This window comes from Electrona antarctica (genome assembly GCF_951216825.1).
Source record: "Electrona antarctica genome assembly, chromosome: 11".
Classification (NCBI taxonomy): domain Eukaryota; kingdom Metazoa; phylum Chordata; class Actinopteri; order Myctophiformes; family Myctophidae; genus Electrona; species Electrona antarctica.
In genome coordinates, this window is record NC_136792.1 from 30,496,717 (window position 1) to 30,516,833 (window position 20,117).

General features: G+C 42.0%; 3 protein-coding genes across 5 annotated transcripts; 2 read left to right on the top strand and 1 right to left on the bottom strand.

Moving 5' to 3' along the window:
- The first annotated feature begins 1,590 nt into the window (after nucleotides 1-1,590).
- On the top strand, nucleotides 1,591-11,470 carry mffa (mitochondrial fission factor a). Of its 3 annotated transcripts, XM_079513493.1 has the most exons (8): nucleotides 1,591-1,825; nucleotides 4,807-5,021; nucleotides 6,954-7,126; nucleotides 7,709-7,800; nucleotides 8,718-8,882; nucleotides 10,042-10,098; nucleotides 10,353-10,437; nucleotides 10,707-11,470. In XM_079513493.1, the coding sequence occupies exons 2-8, from the start codon at nucleotides 4,811-4,813 to the stop codon at nucleotides 10,836-10,838; spliced, it is 915 nt and encodes a 304-aa protein (XP_079369619.1). In that variant the 5' UTR covers nucleotides 1,591-1,825; nucleotides 4,807-4,810; the 3' UTR covers nucleotides 10,839-11,470. The 3 variants fall into 3 exon arrangements, with proteins under 3 accessions (XP_079369619.1, XP_079369620.1, XP_079369621.1); XM_079513494.1 differs by lacking the exon at nucleotides 10,042-10,098; XM_079513495.1 differs by lacking the exon at nucleotides 8,718-8,882 and having other exon boundaries at nucleotides 1,593-1,825.
- A 1,755-nt stretch (nucleotides 11,471-13,225) lies between these two features.
- On the bottom strand, nucleotides 13,226-15,467 carry LOC306932109 (dynein axonemal assembly factor 1-like; the record flags this gene model as incomplete). Its single annotated transcript, XM_079513811.1, has 3 exons — nucleotides 13,226-13,245; nucleotides 13,681-13,833; nucleotides 14,522-15,467. 3 exons carry the CDS (start codon nucleotides 15,465-15,467, stop codon nucleotides 13,226-13,228), a joined length of 1,119 nt encoding a protein of 372 aa, XP_079369937.1.
- Nucleotides 15,468-15,631: 164 nt separating this feature from the next.
- Nucleotides 15,632-19,615, top strand: LOC306932442 (large ribosomal subunit protein mL44-like). The gene is made up of 4 exons (XM_079514261.1): nucleotides 15,632-15,856; nucleotides 17,735-18,206; nucleotides 18,867-19,045; nucleotides 19,310-19,615. The coding sequence occupies exons 1-4, from the start codon at nucleotides 15,687-15,689 to the stop codon at nucleotides 19,479-19,481; spliced, it is 993 nt and encodes a 330-aa protein (XP_079370387.1). The 5' UTR covers nucleotides 15,632-15,686; the 3' UTR covers nucleotides 19,482-19,615.
- Nucleotides 19,616-20,117: the final 502 nt, after the last annotated feature.

The window sequence follows — 20,117 nt, forward strand, 5'->3', positions numbered from 1 at the left end:
AGGAGGAAACCCTGAGGCGAAATGGACATAGTGGCCAAATTTGGCATTGCAGCCTGAGCCAAAACCATGGTCCGTTGTCCTTTGACTATCATTGCGCACATTCATGTTATTGGGGCATGACACGTGAACGCTATGTTTCATACGTGAATGCGCACAAATGGCGCAATGATAGTCAACGGCACAGCGCATTCACGATTTGGCCCAATCCATCCCAGAATGCACTCTGTTCCTACCTGGAAGGAGGAGTGAAATCGCCTCATGCGCTTTTGAGCAACTTAATGCAATTGGATGGGAGGAGAAATCCGGTGCCGTCTCTATCTATCTCATAAATAATGTTTGTTATGAGCTGGTCCAGCCGGCTCCATTCAGTGCCAGGCATGTATTCATTGCACTGCCGGTGTGAGTTTGGCTCCCATGAAAGTGTCCATGAAAGTGTCATGGCGCAGCCCAGTCACGTGACCACTTCTCTTCCTTCTCAAAGCTTCCTTGCTAAAAACCATCCTTCCTCATGTCTCCCTTTTGATACCTGTCCATTTAAACTCTAGACGGGCCTGCCCCAAAGTTATTAGTGCAGCCACAGCCTGGCAGCCGGCGAAAAGTAGAGTTCTCAACAGGCCCGAAAATTAAGGCCCGGTCCTACCTGGGCCCTCATCAAACCCTGTACACTCAAGCCACTGCCCCCGCTGCCACCCTTAGATCTCCATATATGGAGCTGACATTCCATATGTTGATCTGACCTCATAAAACCCTGTACACTCAAGACACGCTCCATATATGGCCAGTACAGAATTAATTTTATTATCTTGATCTGACCCCCGGCCCCCATCATGCCCATGCCAAAGCGCCAGCACTCGCTGCTCTCCCAGCAGTCTGCCATCACCCTGGCGGATGCGTGCACACAACCTCACCCTTTAGGATGAGGTCGCTTCTCGCCCTCAGGGTGTCTTACTGGTATTGTTGTAAATAATGTATTTTATTTATGGCAGTATATGTCTGCTGTTTAATCACAAGGGTTGACACCTTCAAAGTAACTTGTAAACTGTTATCTTACCAAATTCTAGCTATAAACTACATCTCATTTTTAGGATTACTGTGTCATCGTCTCATCTAGACATGGCACTTGGCACTGTGTCCCATCTCGACAGTCACAGTGCATCTGTGCATCATACCTTGTGGCTTTCTCAGAAATCTTCAGCTCTAACTGGTGGTCATCCACATTACAATGCTGCAGAGATATTGAGGGACAGAATAGGTAAATGGCTGGTTAGCCTGGTTTAGGAAGGTCAGAATCGGAATCGAAAAATACGCTACGAGAATCTAAATCTTGGGCTACGAAAAACAGGCCTATGTTCTGTTCATTTTAGGTTTAGAAATAAAACATGATATTTTCTTGTTTTCTCAATTTTATTTTGAAGAGAAAAACTAATTATACGTTTTAGTACCCTGACGGCCTGACAAAAGAGTGTGACTCATGCCCTCCAGTCATAAAAGAGCACCTGTCTGCAATTTGCAACTGGACACGATAAGTAAGCCTGGGACCGCTGTACTTTTTGCAAAAGTTATCGATGAATTTCATGTTATTTTGTATCCAGGCGCCAGGTGGGGCCAGGCTTCAACCACGCAACTTCCTCTTTCCTTCGGCTCTTCCTGTTTAAGCATCGCACAGAGGAGGCGGCGCGCTTCAGTGTCAAACATCAACAGTAGAGGATGATGCTTCTATGATGCACTTACTCTTTAGATTGTTTTTTAACAAATCTCCACGGCAATTGCATTAACTTTTTGCACATACATTCTATTTGAAGAGGATCTAGCAAATCGCCAACGGGTAAGTTACAGATTACATAGCAGATGGTGGCTAGAAATGGCGCTAATGTGGTTGGCTATGCTAAACTGTCATTGTCAACCATCTATTCTTGCACGTCGTAGTTTAAGACCTTTGTTCTACAGACAGCACACACGCATAATATAGAATAGATCGTCTATCAAGGGTGGGAAATCACCTCTTTTGTATCTACCATTACCAAGTGGTCAGATTGAGCTATAACGGTGATAATTTGAGTTGCTCATCGTTTATTAACCATTAATGGATGAATTGAACATGGTGGACCCTGTTGTAAACAAGTGTAATGCTTAATTGGGTCGTCCACTCACAGTTAACAGCCTTTGTATTGAGTTTGTGCTTGAAATGTACTGTAATTCTGCAAACTGTTAATACAATTTTCAATCAATCAAATGGTTAATACAATAATTATTGTTTGGTAGTGCATACAACTTTACTAACCAGGTAGTCAGCATTTATCTTAACTTTATTATTCATATTAAATTATTAATCCTAAAGTTGTATTATTAATCCCTGATTCTGTGCTTACCGTATTCTAATTGGCAGCCTATAACAACACAAATAATGTACTGTACTGTTTGGCAGACTGGTGGCACTGTGATCATGCCAGCCTTGGAAAACAGCTTGGTGATCAATCTCAATATTCTTCCCAAAAAGTATTCCTTCAGTCATTAAATGTTATTTCCAGTGTGTTCTTGTGTAGTGTTAAAGCAATGATAGTAGCTAATTTGAGCTATGAATCAATTAACTTGTAACAGTCAGTTTATTTTTCATACACACAATGTATACCTCCAAGAGACACTTTAGGCTTGTTATTATCATCATATGACAGCATCACGAGCTTTGTCCATTTATAACTCTGGCTTCATCACATGCTGCTCTACAACATTTTCTGAGGTTCTTTAAGAGATTCAAATGATAATATCTTTCTACAGTATAGCTGTAGGTTGAATAGGTGTCACTCTGCTTGTCTGGACCTTCTATTGTCCATAACTGTTTAATACTTTTCAGGAAAGAAATATCTTGTGTTGTAACAGATCCAAATGTAGTTATTATTTATAAGGTCTTGGTTATATACTTTGTTCTCATTGGTTAAATATTTATAAACCTACAGACAGACTTAACCACTTTCAACTGGGCATCCCTATTTTGGCCATGTCATTAATTATAAACAAAGTCTTCCCTCAAAATTTCAAAAATAGACGATCTACATGCTTGATGTGATGTGTTATGACCTCAGAACAGCTATTTTTGCTATTTGTTGTATCAAGGTGAAAACATGGGATTTAACGTCATTCCATTCCATTCCAATGGGTGCCCCGGGTGCATTTTTCTTTTTTTATGTCGGCTCCACTCGGATCTGGGGTTTGGGTCCGTCTAGCCCGTCTCCGGACCCCCCGGGTTGAGCTCCTTTGGACCTACCGCGTAGGGTCCGGTCTCACCGGCGTCAAGCGACATGGGATGCAATCTGACTTTCCCTGTTTTACATCTGTGCTGCGGTGTGGGTGTCACGCTGACATATTCAAAAAGAAGCATATGAACGCTATAGGAGACAACGAACCTTCTGACCCCCCCCGCGAACGGCTCAGAAGCCGTTAAGTATTTTTAATGTTTGTACGACCGTTTTGGCAGCTCTGAAATTCTCTCTTGTTGACATCCCATTGTACCGCCTCCAGCATATCGGTTGGCTAGCTGCGCCTCCCTACGCGCCTCGTAGGCGCAGCTAGCCAACCGAGATGTCAACAAGGAGGGACCGAAGAGAGAATTTCAGAGCTGCCAAACGGTCGTACAAACATTAAAAATACTTAACGGCTTCTGTGCCGTTCGGGGGGGGGTGAGAGGGTTCGTTGTATCCTATAGCGTGCATATGCTTCTTTTGGAATATGTCAGCGTGACACCCACACCGCAGCACAGGGGTAAGTCAGGGGAAATCAGATTGCATCCCATGTCGCTTGAATCCGGTGATAAGGAACCCTACATAAAGTCATCAAAATGTCAGAAACTTTAACGTAGGGTTCCGAAAGGAGCTAGGGTCCGTCATGAAGAGCTCTATATATTATCTAATTATTCTAATTTGTTCAGTATTCATTCTGAATTCCTTATTACTTAATAGTTCTTCTAACTTTCATGAGTAGTAGGCCTACGAGCTTGAATGTCCCTTAAATAGAAAGTCAGAAAATTACTTTATTTACAATCTGGTCTTTAACCAGAGCTTAGTGCTTATAGTTAATTAATTAAATTCCAAGGAGGACTCATGATCCATTTGGTTGCACTCTTCGGAGCTACACAAAACAAACAGTGAACGTCATGACGTCAAATAGGCGAACATTCAGTGAAAATACTAGATCTTTGATGCGTTTTGAGCTTGTAGATGGGCAATTTCAGTCAAAAAGATTTGTTCTCGAGGGAAAAAGGTGGAGGAAAGGATATAGGGAGACCACAGTCAAGGTTAATAAAGGTTTGGCCAAGCATGCTTTCTGCATGACTTGACCTGTTGACTTCCTAATAGGGTCTGGTATTACCAACAACCTCACGATCGATGTGTATCACGTTACACGATTTGTTTTAAAGCCGTGTCACACACAGCATTTCTTGCCATATCGATATGATACAATATGATTATCGGCAAGGGATACGATTATTGCCATATCGATTTTATTGAAACCACCCCTACTTCCTACGTTAGTTAGTTTGCCACGCAACCTGTCTCTCTGGTCTGTGGGTCGGCACACTCCAGCAACCTGTCACAGTGGATAAAGTTCGGTCTTTGGTGCAACATCGCCAAATCGTTTAGGCTCAGTCAGTAGTGTGCCTCTGTCATAGCTCAACAAGGTGGCTGCAGTTTAGCTTATGAGAATACAACAAAAACATGAAATGTATAGTGATTTATGTATGGTTAATGGTTTGACTTACTACTAAGCCTATGTGTGATTGCCATGTTGAATACATTGCATTGTCTTTTACAGCCAAATGAATGCTGCAGCATTCCCCTCCCCCACCTCAGAGATGGCGGAGATGAACCGTATCCACTATGAGCTGGAGTACACAGAGGGCATCAGCCAACGGATGCGAATCCCAGAGATGCTCAAAGTAGCTCCATACGGCTCAGAGGGTCCTGAAGCTGAGATGCATGAGATCCACAGCACCATGATGCAAGTTCCAGAGAGGATTGTGATGTCAGGTAGGCCTTTTAGACTCTCTTATTGTTTGTGTTGCAACTACTATACCACACCCTTAAAAGATCAACAAGGAGTTGTTGAATGCTAATCTCTTACATCATTCATGACTCACCTTGTTATCGTTTGGCTTCTTAAAACCAGTGATGGACTTCTTCTATATATTCTGCGTGTGTTAATGTGAGACTGACAAACCCAAGTGCAGGACACTGTGTGAGGCAGGGCAGCATGCTTGTGTAGCAAGGCACTCTCTTCTCTTGTTTACACTAGTACATCTGTAAAATTGTAATGACATTAAAGTTTAAGTTGAAAATGAACTTGACAAGGCAAAACAACACTGATGTCTGAGTCCTGGGATCCATGGGTGGTCATTCAAAATGAGAGAGTTATATGGTTACATAACTATGGTTATCATACATGCACGTGTGCGCGACCTGTCGTTGTACGCTAATGGGCCCCTACACACTGTAGGAGTTTTAAAGTTGTCGGCGAGTCATCAGATCGTTGTGCATTTCACACTGCAGGAGTCTTTGTTATTTTTTAAATCGGCTGTCATTATACCTTTGTGGCTTTCACACTAAACGATTGATCGCCGACCAGGGATCACAAGTGATACAAGCACGAGACCCACACAGGGCGCATCTCTCTCTCTCTCTCTCTCTCTCTCTCTCTCTCTCTCTGCGTGGAATAGCCATGCAGGAATAGCCATGCAGGCTACACACAGAGCGGCATGTTTGTGATAGCGCTATAGCGAGACAGGACGTTATAATCTTGAGTTTCATTAAATAACTCTCCACACACACACAGACACACACACAGCGCATGAGGTCCAAACTAAAAGTTTGCTCTGCACTGTTGATTCCGATGCTGTTTTATCAACATTATTCAAGTGAAATGCGTAACGGCAATATTGGGCTAATATAGGCTACCAATATGTGGGTAGCCTACAGGGATTTACCGACAGAATGAAGGTTATATATATAGGTATATATATATATATATATAACTGCTGTCTATACAGTCGACAGATAGACAGCAGTGCTGTGAGCAGTGTGCTCTCATTGGTTGTAATACAGGCCTTATCGGGGCGCAGTCGCAACCCAGTTCATACTGTATGATATCCAACGGAGTCAAATATCAAACGTGCTAGATGTTCAGAAATGGTCGGGGAGGTGTCGGCGAGCGCTTTTATCGGCGCTGGATCTTCTCACAGCTCCTTTCACACACAGCGAGCAAAACCTCGCCGATCAAAGCCCGATTTTACGTCAGATCGGGGGTTTTGTCGGCGAGCGCCAAAAATGCTCCCCGACAGCATAATCGGAGCAAATATCGGGCAGTGTGTACGAGCCATAAGTAAATGATTAGCTTTTTCTTGTGGAGCTGAGTGTCAGCGTGTCTTGGTGCAGCTCTCCGTGTTACGCCACTGTGTGAAAGTGTGGGATTCTGTGACCCGCATAATGGAGGTGACGTGAGGTAACTGAATTAGATAGGCATTTAGGCAACTATTGAACTATGGTGTAACGCAATGTACCCGGATGTGTGTAGTCAATGGTGCGCATTCTAGATTAAGACTAATATTACAGCATACAGTTTGATAAAGTGAGAAAGGTGCTCGTTAAGACCTCCATAAGGTAATGGACCTGGTACATGTCTGTGTGAGAATGCAGAGGCAATTGCCTGGCCAGTGATGGTGGTAGTTCTTCAGACAGACAGACAGACATACATACTTACTGTAGGGTGCGTTCTGATAGGCACAGCCAATACAAAGTAATAGGTGAGTGTGCTCCCGGTGCACATTTCCGAATGCATCCAGACTTTACTTAAATTATATGTTAGATGGATAGTATGTGGACTGTTTTAGTTTCAAGGAACATTCCCTTGTTGAAACATAAAGAGATTGATCTCATTCATTGTGATCCTAATTTCTTTGCCATCAGGAGACGGTGATGACTCCCAGTACTCAAGACCCAGGGACCTGGACCTGATCCAGTCCACTTTCCAAGAGATCCCATCACTGAAGACCCCACCCAGAGTTCTCACCCTCAATGAAAGGCCCTTGGACTTCATGGAGATAGAGCGGAGTGCAGCCCCAGCCATACCCAATGAAGAGGTTAGAAGCTGTTGCAATCTCGTTGGGATCATGGTTCTCTCCAGTAAGGGATCGAGGTGGTGCAGCAGCACTGTGGACATTTGCACCACTGCCATATGAAACTTATTTTCAGCCAAAAGTTTCAAATATTTGGTTTATGTCTTGGTACAGTAAGCTGAGCTCTGTTTATTGGGCAAGAAAGCCTGTCTTCCGAATAAATCAAACTATTATTCTTAATAACTATTATAATTAAGAAACACAATTTAAAATGAATTGGCACCCTATCAAAATCGTATCAAATCGGGAGGTAAGTGAATCGTCCCACCCCTACAAAACATGTTTTCTATGATCATTTTAATAATTATTTTTACTTGACATTACCACGTAAACCCTATCATACTTCATTAACAGGGGTCCCATCCTTTCTTCCATCTACACTAAATCTCTTCACCGATAGCCGATCGGATCTACAAGCTCATGTGACATGACATCCCCTGAATAGGGATGCTAGGGTTCATGTGGTTAAATCAACCCTATTGACAAAACATGTGGAAATTAGGAGGAAAGCATAGCCGATTCAAATGTTATTATTACTCCTTCTAGCTACGGAATCAAGGGCGATTACGACGGGAACGCTCGGCCAGTGAGAACACAACTATCCGCCATAATGGCCAGCTGTCTGGAAGTGATTCCATGTGAGTATCAGGTTTCCAACACCACCGCTTGCCCCATCTTATCTCTTACACACTATGAGCTTGCATGTTTTTCTGACATCCTGCAGCTTTTTCTTTTCTTCCTTTCTTTGTAAGTTTGCTTTTATAGGGCTGCAACTGTTGATTACATAATTGTAAATGTTGATTATTTTCGTATTGATTATTCTTAATTATTATTACCTTTTTGCATTAATCGAAGAATAGAGAAGCACTTTGTTTTGATAAAAGATATGTATTTATCTCAACAAATCAACACAAAAAAATTGAATAGATTTTTTTTATAATAAATTAAATTGATTAGTTTGATTAACTGTTACAGCCCTATTTGGTTACTTGCCTTTAATTTGGTGTCTGTCTATACAGCAGCACTGGTATCGCTTGTTGGTTTCATTATTGTTGAGGCTGCGGTCTTGCTAGGTTTGTTGATGCCATCAGTGTTAGAATTTTCTCCATGCTTGGTGTGCAAGTCATTAACTTATTAACGCTGTGCTGAAACTATTGATTAGAAGCACTTCATGTCAAATGACACGTATTGTTATGCCTTTGAACAGTCAAGTCACCATCTGTGGTTCCATGGTCTTTGGAGTTTTAATCAAAAGAATCAGTCGCATGCTTGCTTATCTTCTCATTCCTATTGGAGTGCTTGGGTGTAGGTCAGTGGAGCACCTCTATTGATTGGCATGTTAAGAATAAGTGTTCCTTCATCATTAACAGATTTTATTTATTTTTGGGGGGCTTACTGTTTCACTTGGTGGCTATCTCTATCTCTGTGCAGTTAGTAAGTTGAGGACAGAATCTCTTCATTCTCTCCCTCCCCTCCCTCCATCCCTTTTCTACTGTCTTCTATCTGTATCTCTTCTCTCTGGCTTGGCCCGCTCCTATTGGTGGCCACTGAGCAGTGCGACCCTACCCCCCCCAGCCCCTGTCCGCCCCTGCCCCCCTCTCACCACGGATGAGGACGAACAGAACCTGTACAGCGCTAGCGGCGTAATGTCTTACATCCACTCCACTACACGCCGGGCCTATCAGCAGGTCCTGGAGGTCCTGGATGAGAACCATAGCAGGTGATCTCTCAATCACCCCTCCTGCTAGGACCGTGACGAAACTGAGCTCTCCCACTCTGTTCACACCCTTCCGAAATATTGACCTACCGACCCGTTCCCGACCCGCCACCTTTTTTATTTCACGATTTATTTAAGTTATACTATCTGTATAAATTGTTTATGGCCAGTTGGTCAATTTGCTCAAGTTATCTGGGATCAGCTGTCATTTTGAAACACATGAAGTCTCACTATTTTGACTGTGAATTCTGGATTCAATCCCTGCTCTGTGGCACCCCTAGTGAATATTCTTGGGAATTACAAAAAAACATTACAAAAAAGTTATTACCTGAATGACTTTTTTGCCTATATGCCTCTAAAGTGCATTTGCATTAGGTGTGTTGAAAGTTTGGGAGCGTTTTGAAGTCATCCCTAGCAAATCACACAAAATCAATTGACATGAATGTTTCTAACACTATTAATATTGCATGTTAATTACACAGATTGCACTCTTTCTCCTGTCTAAGCGATGGCTTCTCTGTGTTTGGCTCAATGCATTGAAGAGAAAGCCACCTTAAGAAATGTCTGTTATGTCTAAAATAGTTAACAGGAAATCTAAATACGGTTCATCTTGACTTACACCGTCTTGAAAAAGTGATAATACTAGTGTAGTGACTAGTGAGTGATTTTCCTTGTACTTTATATCAAATACGATAGACACCATCAGGAACTCTCTCAAATTGAAATGACACTATCAGTCGCTGGTCCTGTGGTACTCAAAGTTGTTGGCTTTCTGGCTCAACCTTCCACACTCAGCTTTGATTCTAAAATAGTCGATCACAGTTTGAGTTTACTTTGTGAGACCTGACCAGATTGTGACCACTGCTGCTGCTGCACCTTACCTTATTTTTTCCATCCACAATGTTCTTTTTTTTTGGTTTGTTTTTTGCAGTTTTGTTTTTGTAAAGCCAAAACCTAATTTGCCCCATTGTGTTAAAAGGCAGTGAAGGCACTGTCTGTACATGTAGATTTTAAAGAACTAGTGTTCAGAAAAGCAATAAATGTGTAGGAGGGGAATGTGAGCTGAGGCTACATGTATTGCAGCAGTACCATACTACCATCACTATCTGTCTCTGTCTTGTCTCTTTCCTTTCTTTCTCCCGTGTTGTCCCTACCACTTCAGCAAACCATCACTGCGAGGGGGGTCGGCATCTATCTCCAACCCCCTGCATGAATCCAGGTAACTCCACCTGGCACTCAGAGATTCCAAGCTTTTCCTACTGTATCTTGATTTTCCTTCTTTCTTGGTTTCTGTCCTTGATTCTCATTTAAGATCAGCACAATAAAAGGGTTATTATCACATATTACCAAATTAGCAGGTAGTAAAAGATTCAAAGGAAATCAATTACAAGTGTGCAAAGTAGACATCGGTTCTAATATCATATGTTCATTTGTAGGTTTACTGTCCTAATAGTTTCCCACACTCTATTCAAGGCTTGTGCTATCTACATTAGACGCCTCTATGGATGGAGGGTCAGATGATATGGCTGTGGTTGATGCAGCAACACTGAGACGTCAGGTTAGCCATTTGCAAATATATTACCTCAGCTTTGTGAACCGAATCAATGTGGAATGATTTTAATCGATTTTTAAATCGTCAAATAGCCAGTCTACAAGCTCACAACTCATGGCTTTGTGACACCTTGTGAGCTTGTACATCCTATTTTGAGTATTTTTGAAAATGTATTTGATTAAAATCAATATATACATTTTTATAATATCTTAAATTGATAAACTTGATTAATTATTGCACCTCGATAAGATATTGTTTTTTCTTTTTATTGACAGATCATCAAGTTGAATCGGAGACTCCAGCTCTTGGAAGAAGAGAACAAGGAGCGAGCAAAGCGTGAGATGGTCCTGTACTCTGTTACTGTAGCTTTCTGGCTCATCAACAGCTGGGTGTGGTTCCGCCGTTGAAGCTTTTCCGCCTTATAATTAAACAACACCAGAGAAGTAAGAGCCTTCTCTCTTGTTCTGTGTCAAATGTTAGCAAAACCCTATCCAGTATCCACTGCACTCAGTCCCCCATACAAGCAAAGCCTAGCTGTGTGTAGAAGACCCATTGCACAAAGGGATATTTTGATTTCATTTATTGTATACATGACATGTACATTTATTTTTTACAGTTCTGTATGTAAACCATTCTGTTTTCTGTTTTATGAACAACTTTCTTCTTAATGTTGCTAAGCACGTTTGGCTGTAAATATTTGTTTCTGTCACTCTAAATTGTGGTAGTCAATGATCCTAAGATGTACAACATAAGTGTGTGAAAAGACAAATTGAGCCACATTTTAGATGTATACCTATGGACAGAGTGTATTTATTGGGAGCAGAGTAATATGTGAATAAATCTGAGAACTGTACTGCTGTATTGTAAGAGGATTCTTATAGTATTTTTAAAGATATGCTGAATTCAATAGACAATGCTTTTTTGATTTTCCATTATTTTGCTGTTGTAAGGACCTTAATAGCCATCAATCCTATGGATATAAATAATATTTCATGAATTAAAATGACAGATTTCATTTTAATAAATGCTTGCTGCTGTAGTTAACTAGCACTGACACTTATTTCTTAGAACTGCTAAATTAGATTTGAAGGATTATGTTTAAAAAGATAAGTGTACAATATACAGTGATATAACATTAACAAGCTACTATATTTGGCCTTGGCAAAATAAAACATTTCTGCTCTTGTACTGAATATGAAAGGCCTACCCTAAAGTATAAAGTAAGATTTACTTTATTTTGAAATAAAAATAAAGTAAATCTTACTTTATTGTCTCCACCAGGCCGAAGGCATGGGGAGAGAGTATGTTTTGCACTCCGTCCGTGTGTGTGTCCGTCCGTCCGTCCGTGTGTGTGTCCGTCCTTCCGTCCGTCCGTTACCAGCTAATCTCCGGCACCGTTAACCCGGTCGATGCCAAACTTTGCACACACACTCCCTGGATGCCAACCATGAACCTCTGCCCCGCATTTTCCAGAACGGCCTGTTATAGCGCCACCATGAGGCAGCTTTTCTAATTTTTTACCTAAAACTGCACCGATCTGCGTTAAATGTTGCATGCACACTCCCTAGAGGCCAAGGACAAACCTTTGACCTGCATTTTCCGCATCTGTTTTTTATAGCGCCACCAGCAGGCCGACTTTTGTAAAACACATTTTTTGATATTACTCCTCCAGATTCTGTCCAAAAATCTCACAAATCGTTACACAGTATCTCTATGGTCATGTGCTCAAGTCGGATCTGTCCGATATTTCATATTCCATCCTAATTGGCTATAATTGGCTTTCACAGTTTGCAAGATTGCCCCGTTTTGAACAAAAGCCTCAAATCATGAACGCAGCATGCAATTTACGTGAAATCTTTCACACATTTTCTTACTAGGCTGAGGAATATATCCCCCCCTTTTCACATTGGCCTGTTATAGCGCCACCAACAGGTTGATTTTTGCAAAACACATTTTTGGAACAATGCCTCAAATCATCCAATTGCCATCAAAGGCAAACATGTTTATATTACTCCTAAACATTTTGCCAAACATCTCACACAGTCCTATCCTCCTGGTGGAGACCTGTGCCCAGAAGGGCACTTTTTCTAGTTTGTATTTATTTTTTATTGGTGAGACAGAGAAACAAGGGTTATATATAAACTTTTATTTGCAGACACTATAGGTCCAAAATAAAAAAACAAGACACAAAAAACAAACAATAAAACATAGAGGTAGCCTATCACATTCAGGCTATTATCACTCCATACAGCATATCAATTAAAAGACATAAACATTTCCTCCAGTGTTTCCAAAAGCAAGAGGAGAACCTTGTATCACTCTGTGTGAACCCTGTTAAGGCCATGATTAATGCATTATTTGACTCCTTCAATCTACACATAAATCTGAACATAAAGTTCCTCAGTACAGCATGAAAGGTGGGTACATTACTAGTTACAAACATCTCACTTGCACTGGTCCATCTTGGGAGTTTCAAAAAGATTCCAAAAGCATCATCATATGCCACCTGAAGTTTTTTCATTTTTGCACTGCTAAAACGGCACCAGTTATCATTGTTAAGATATCACCATGATTCTGTTTTTGAGGGGCGCTAGCCCGTCCTATATACAGCTTTAATGTGTCTTTCAACGATGCTTGTTTAAGAAAACACCATAGACAATAAAGATAAATTTAATGTTTGTTTTGAGGACTAAAACAAACATTGGCACCCGTTGCTTAAACGAACATTATGTTGTAATTGATGTAAGATTATAAGAGTGCCCCTCACTTCACACGGGTGTGATTTTTTTTACTTTTATGGGACATCAAACAGGGCTGAATGAGACCAAGAAAAACAACAAAAAGGGAAGATAAAAACAAACAAAAAAAATAAAGTCTATTAGTAAATAACCAAGTGGGGGAGATGGGGAGATGTCTTCTGAATGTTTCAATTTCATGAAGGTCATTAGTCAATCTCCTCAATCAGAAAGCAAGGTGGGCTCCCTTGCTTTGGTTTGGGCTCGCTTTCTGGCTTTGAAATCACAAATGGGACATGCTCACCATACAAGGAAATGTTAAGGACCTCAGCTGAGGCCTTGCAGTCACTCCTCTTGATGAACACTTCTCCTTCTGGACCAGAAGTAGATTTAGACTTATAAGCCAGGTCTGTCACACTCTGATATTTGACTACTTCATCATCATCATCACCATTGCTATCTCTTGATATAACCTCTATTTTTGGCCAGGACATTTGCTTACAGGATAAGATACCGGATTCTGGATTTTCCATGTCAACCTCCTCTAGATCAGGCAAATCATCAATATACAGAGAGCTATGTGGTTGGAGGTGAATAGTCTCCAGGTGCTCTGCTGCTTGCATTTCTGTCACCAGGGCCCCAGGACCATGCACTGCTACCTCCTCATCTGCTCTCATGCTAGGAAGAGGCTGTTTATGCTCTGACTGATTTTTCTCAAACTTTCCTTCATTCCCCTGATCTTTCACCCATGGCTTTCTCACAGACTGGATTTTGTTTGTTTGTTTTGTCTCTGGACTTTGCTCTCTCTCCAACAACACTGCTGCCATGCCTATGCTCTGTCCCTCTTTCAGTTGCCTTTTCTGTCCTAAATTCTCTCCCTCTGTCTCTCGGACAGAATGCTCCGTCTCTGAATTATCATGTAGATGATTTTCTATCTGCTGGCTCACATCTAACTCTTCTAATGACTTTCCCACAAGTTCCTCGTCTATCTTATCATATGAGGCCTTTGTTGACTCTCCCTGTTTCTGTAGAAAATCTTCCCAGCTGTCCTGATCAGATGCCTGAATGCCCGCTCCCTGTGATGAGCTCAAAGCCTGGGTCTCACGCCTCTCACTGGGATTGTGAGACTCTGGAGTTCTCAAGGCCTCATGCTGACCTATAATGAAACAGAATAAACTTTAAAGGCTGATACACTGTGTGTGTGTGTGTGTGTGTGTGTGTGTGTGTGTGTGTGTGTGTGTGTGTGTGTGTGTGTGTGTGTGTGTGTGTGTGTGTGTGTGTGTGTGTGTGTGTGTGTGTGTGTGTGTGTTTGGGGAGTGTAGGGTACAGGGACAAATAAAAACGGAGCCAACTACCTCTCTCTTGTTGCTCTCTGAGACAGCGTCTCTCCAGGGCTTTTTCTCGAATGGCTGCCAAGGTGTCCAAACCATCTTGGACCTTTCTCCTCTCGCGTGTTTCCCATAGCCCCATCTCTGTGCGCTCGGCTTCCAGCCCACCCACTGCCCATGCCTCTGCACATGCTCTGTCTTTGGGGAACACTGGTCGGTCATCAAGGTATGTGAGCTGTTTCAGGCGTACAATCACAGTCTTCCTGTAGTTGGGAATCTTTTTCACCACTTCATTTCCCATAAGATTTAATACCCGCAGCTCTGGCATGCACGTAAGCACAGAGAGGATCTCCAGGTCGTTCAACAAGTTGTGGGACATGTCCAGGACACTGATGGAGGGACACCGACTCAGATGCTCCATGTCGGCCACCGTCTCAAGCTTGTTGTGGGCAATCTGCAGAGTGCTTAGCTCAAGGAGGCAGGAGATGTTCTCTATGGTTCGTATGCAATTGTTGGAGACATTCAGGGTGCAAAGTCGGTTCAGAGGTTCAAGGTTTTCCAGCTTGTATATAAGGTTCTGCTGCAGGAACAAGCTGCGCAGCTCAGTCTGTGCCTGCAGGTGCTCAATGCGTCGCAGGCCGTTGCTCTCCAGCCAGAGACATTTTAGTCCTGTATACTCCTCCAAGTTCTCTATGGTGGAGAAACCTCTAAAGTGCAAGTATAATGTATCATTCAGGTAAGGTGTTGAATAAAGTTTGTGTTCCTTGCAATGGTCCTTCAGGAATTTCTTGGTGATCCTTGGTCCTGATTCTCTGTCCTTTTTATCTGGATGTGATGTTTTGCTATTTCTCCTGTTTTGTTCTGAATGGTCGCTGTTCACTCCTGCCGTGATCTGCTGTTTGTTCTCTCCATTTATGAGAGGAGGATAATGTACTATCTTGTCATCTTGAGCTTCAAGAAGTTGAGTTGCCATTACTATAGCCTATTTATGTCTGTCCAAAACTCAAAATACTGAATAATGCTTGAGTTGAGAGACGAGCTGTTATTCGTTTGTTCGTTAGTTTGTTGTTTGGTTACCCGTCTCTTCGTTTCCATGGTAACGTTAGCGGTCGGCTTGGAACTAAAATCACGAGTTTGCTCCGCGCGCGTCGGACTGTTTTGACTGCCGCACACGCTATCTGTGAGAAGTGTCATGGCGTCTGGTATTGTAAATTGTGTGAGAACATTAGGTATTCATTACAAACATGTTGGTAGAAATGTTTCATTCACACAGATCAGAGAAAAGAAGCGATGGATGAAGGCATATACCAGCATCATGGCAAGAAAGTTAAAACTTGAAGGACCTCCACCTCCCAAACGACGGTAACGTTTCCCTAGCCAGTTCACTGTAGAGATCAGCTCAAGGCCTATAGCGTGTGCCAACGTGTACGTCACCAAGAGGGGGGCGGCGTCTAAAAAGCTAGGGACGGCCCCCTCGTGGGCATTAAATTCTAGCCCGCATCACTCAGAATGGAGTGACGGTGGTATGTTTTTGTAAATATTGAGCTCGTTCTTGGCGACAACATAGTGAACCAACACCAGGATGGATAGAAAGAACGTCGGGCCCAAATACATTACAAGGACAAGGAAAATGTTGTGAACAAACACGGCTGTGCTTAGATACTTTGTTGAACGTTATGTCTCTGCGCCCGTGCGCCGATCCAAGCCATTCTACGTCTTTTTGTAAACTCGTCAATCTGGGTTCCTTGATACTGTCTCCATGCTGGAAAGCTGAAAATCGAATTCCGTTTTCTGGCTCATTTCCTTGACGCGACCTGCTGTGGCACTTATTTACTGAGCAAGTCTGCACCATTGTGAGGTCAGTTTAAAAAAAGAACGTATACAAGCACACCTGATGGTCGCTCAATGTAAACAAACCAGACAAGCCAGCAAGTATGGCGGCCGCTACCACGTGACACATATGTTGACGCCCTCTCCAGGAGATTTTGTTACACCCTATATGCCTATATACAATATTAGCGTAAGATTTAGACTCTCGTAGATGTATTTATCGATTCTGACATTTTATGTCGGAAGGAATCGATGAATACATCTATGAGAGTCTAAATCTTAGGCTAATACAATTTGTGCATGCTAATCTGGGGAAACAGGAGTATCTATGAAATGAAATGAAATGAAATGAAATCTATATTTACCCAGGGTACCTGGGCTAAGCTCAAGAACTTGTTTCCAGCCAGGCCCTGCTCATAGAACACATTTCATCGTAGTGGTTCAATGCCTTGTTCAAGGGCACTTCAGCGGTGGTAATTTTAACGTGTCGGACGGCTGATTCGAACTAGGAACCTTCCGGTATCAAGACCGCGCCGCTATCCGTTCGGCCACCGCTGCCACATAGTCAACCCTTACACCATAAATCAAGGCAAGTGTATTTTTGTATAGTACATTTCAACAACAAGGCAATTCAAAGTGCTTTGCATTAAACATAGCATTAAGACAATCAAGACTATTAATAGAGTGCAAAAGAAACATTAAAGTAGGACTTAAGGACTACATTTAAAATCAATAAAAAAGGAGTTCAAATAAAACAGAAGGAAGGAAATTCCTTTTTTGTATTTTTATGAAACAAAAAATGTACAGATACAAAGAGGATAATCCAAGCTTTCCATACAGCTGTAATCTTGATGAGTTTAATACAATCAGATAGGACTTTCCTGTTTGGGTAAATGGGCTTAGGCAGCGGTGGCCGAACGGTTTGCGGAGCGGTCTTGATACCGGAAGGTCGCCAGTTCGAATCCCCGGACCGGCACGTTAAAATTACCACCGCTGAAGTGCCCTTGAGCAAGACATTGAACCCCAACCATGAAATGTTCTATGAGCAGGGCGTGGCTGTAAACAAGCATCTCGAGCTTAGTCCACTTACCCTGGGTAAACAAAGAACTTTGCTTTGCTTTTTTTTTTGGCTGTCAAGGGTGATATTAAAACTATACATGCCAGAAAGCATTCTAGCATCCGAGTTGCTTGTGGCTTGTAGCAGACCTGAAGTTTGATATTTAGGGTAGTGTTGCATAAATTCTGAACTTTACATCTCCACGTTTTATGGAACCAAATAAAGTTGAATTTATTCCATTTGTACAATCTCAGAGTTAGGATGTTACAGTGTAGCCAGGATCTAACACTGTATTTATTTTTTGTTGTTTTTACTAAATTAATACTATCCTGTCCTGTCCCATTATCCTCCAGCTCTCAGCATCCTAACTGGGATTACCATGCTGAGGTCCAAGCTTTCAGCATCCGTCTTCACGAAGATTTCTCTTTGGAGCTTCTGAAGACGGCCTTTGTCAGTCCATGTTACGTGCAGTCGGAGCAACAGAGAAGGCAAGCCTTATTAGGCATGGACTCAGAAACAACCGCTCTCGTCCTAGGGGACAATGTTCAGTTGAGTGCACAGGGTCTAGGTTTCACTCAAAGCTTCCTGAGTGACTGGAGCAAGGCCAGCTTCCCATGCTTGCCAAATGAGGGTTTGACTGCTATTGTAAGTCACCTGACCAGTTCTGCAGTCATATGCCATGTGGCGAGGAACCTGGCCATTGAAGAGCTCACCATGAGTGCAGAGTTTCCTGTCCCTGATGTCGTGCTGTATTCAACCTTCACGGCTGTAATTGGAGCACTCCAGCAGAGCAGTGGAGCAGAGCAAGCCGGATTTTTCCTCAGGGTAAAAAGCCATGTTTATTCCCTCTGAACTATATTACAATGTATCTTGTTTATTGGTTGTTTATAAAGGTGTATTTAATTTGTGATTGGTCCGGTAACTATAATAAACATACACAGAGGTAACTGTGGGTGTTCTTTGTTGTGGTGGTCATCACGAGAGCCAGTTTCATCATAGCACTGGTTTATCCGACTGCACTTGAGACATTTTCAGGATTTACTGACTAACAGACTGACATTTATTTGTCTTTGCTTAGATGAGATGTTAATATATTGGCCGTTTACCAAATAGGGCTACTGTATACCAACCCTACCTTCCACAAATTAACTTTTACAAAGCCCACTGTGTTAATTGGAAATCATTCCAGGTGACTTCATGTTTGTGGTTTGAGACCACAATGGAAACAAGCCCTTAGGACTTTTTGTGTTTGTGTTATGCTCTGTACTATTTTGCAAACTGTTAATAAAGTATTCAGTCAATCAAAGAAGAGAATGCCAAGAGTGTGCAAAGCTGTCATCAAAGCAAACATGATTCCATGTGTTATTTTCACCATTATTCTACAATGTAGAAAATATTAATAATATATTAATATCTGAATGATAGGCCTACTGGTTATTTCTCTCACTGTATTTTTCATCTTTTCTTTCTCCTTTCTTCCTTTAGGATTTCCTGGCCACCCAGCTGATAGGGAAGGACTTGTTTGATATGTGGATGGTGGTTGACCCAATGGCCTTGCTGGTGGAGGAACTTGCACGGCAGAACCTTCCTCTTCCAGAGCCCCGTCTCATCAGGTCTGCTGGAGCCAGCACAGTTCTCCCACTCTACTTTGTGGGACTGTATAGGTATGTAAATCGTGTTTTGAATATGGTGAATCACATTTTCCGAAGTGCAGTCAGTGAGTGCATTTTCTGTTAGTGTGTGTGGGAGAATGGAGTGAAATGTAATTCTCAAAAGGTAGGGGAGTGAAAGGAACAGATTTTTAAAAATCATGGCAAGACATTATCTGTCAACAGCAAAAGCCACACCACTGATGAAGTCTCAAAGAAATGGTGATTTGATAGTCTGGTAATTTCAAAATGCCAACATATTGCCAAAATGTTTTTCAGCGATAAGACGCTTCTGGGTCAGGGTCCAGGAGAGACTGTTCTGGTTGCGGAGGAGGAAGCAGCTCGTGTGGCCCTGAGGAAATTCTATGGCTTCACTGAGAATCGTAGACCGTCGGACTTCTCTCCACCACAGAACTTTCAGCAGCAAGCCATCCAATCTAGCAGCACCTAAACACAGCTGTATGCACACAGTTAACTCTGAGAATGTACAACATTTAACCAAATGGCGGGGTCATGTTATGACTTATGTTATGTCTTTGTACCACATTGTGAATGATCAGTAATAAAACATGTCTACATCATGAATATTTCTGTGCACGTCTTTATCAAGAAGAGATAGGCTAGGCAACATCTGTATTTCACTAATTCATAGATGAGTAATACTAGTTTATACTAGACAGTAGTAGCCTATAGTAGGCTTAGGCTCTAAACTGTGAGAGGAACTGCTAAGTAAAGTGAGTATAGATCATTTCATTTTACAAAATCACCGTAACAGACACTTGTCGAATTAAAGCTGTTATTGATCTACAAGACGAGTATCACCTGTGACCTATGTAACGGTAATCAAAAGTATTTCCCTGAATGTGCCTTGTACGTGAAAATAGAATGGCTTGAACGGCTTGCCTTAAACTAGCAAAAGCCATATTTTTGACATCAAATGGTAGTGTAAAGTTGTTACCAATGAGCTAGTCATTTCCAGTGAGCTATAGTCTAGACAGACTGTTGACTCGCAAATTCAAAGGAAAAGAGGGCGCTGTTTTTATTTTTGCCGATGGGTTGCCAGATTGCCAATGAGCCAACGACTAGG

Excerpts from the sequence above, each read along its gene's own strand:
- LOC306932442 (XM_079514261.1), top strand. The coding sequence starts at position 15,687 with ATGGCGTCTGGTATTGTAAATTGTGTGAGAACATTAGGTATTCATTAC. Across the intron at positions 15,857-17,734 it reads CCTCCACCTCCCAAACGACG|CTCTCAGCATCCTAACTGGG; the intron begins GTAACGTTTCCC and ends ATTATCCTCCAG. Across the intron at positions 19,046-19,309 it reads TACTTTGTGGGACTGTATAG|CGATAAGACGCTTCTGGGTC; the intron begins GTATGTAAATCG and ends AATGTTTTTCAG.
- mffa (XM_079513493.1), top strand. The coding sequence starts at position 4,811 with ATGAATGCTGCAGCATTCCCCTCCCCCACCTCAGAGATGGCGGAGATG. Across the intron at positions 7,127-7,708 it reads CAGCCATACCCAATGAAGAG|CTACGGAATCAAGGGCGATT; the intron begins GTTAGAAGCTGT and ends TACTCCTTCTAG. Across the intron at positions 8,883-10,041 it reads CTGGATGAGAACCATAGCAG|CAAACCATCACTGCGAGGGG; the intron begins GTGATCTCTCAA and ends CTACCACTTCAG.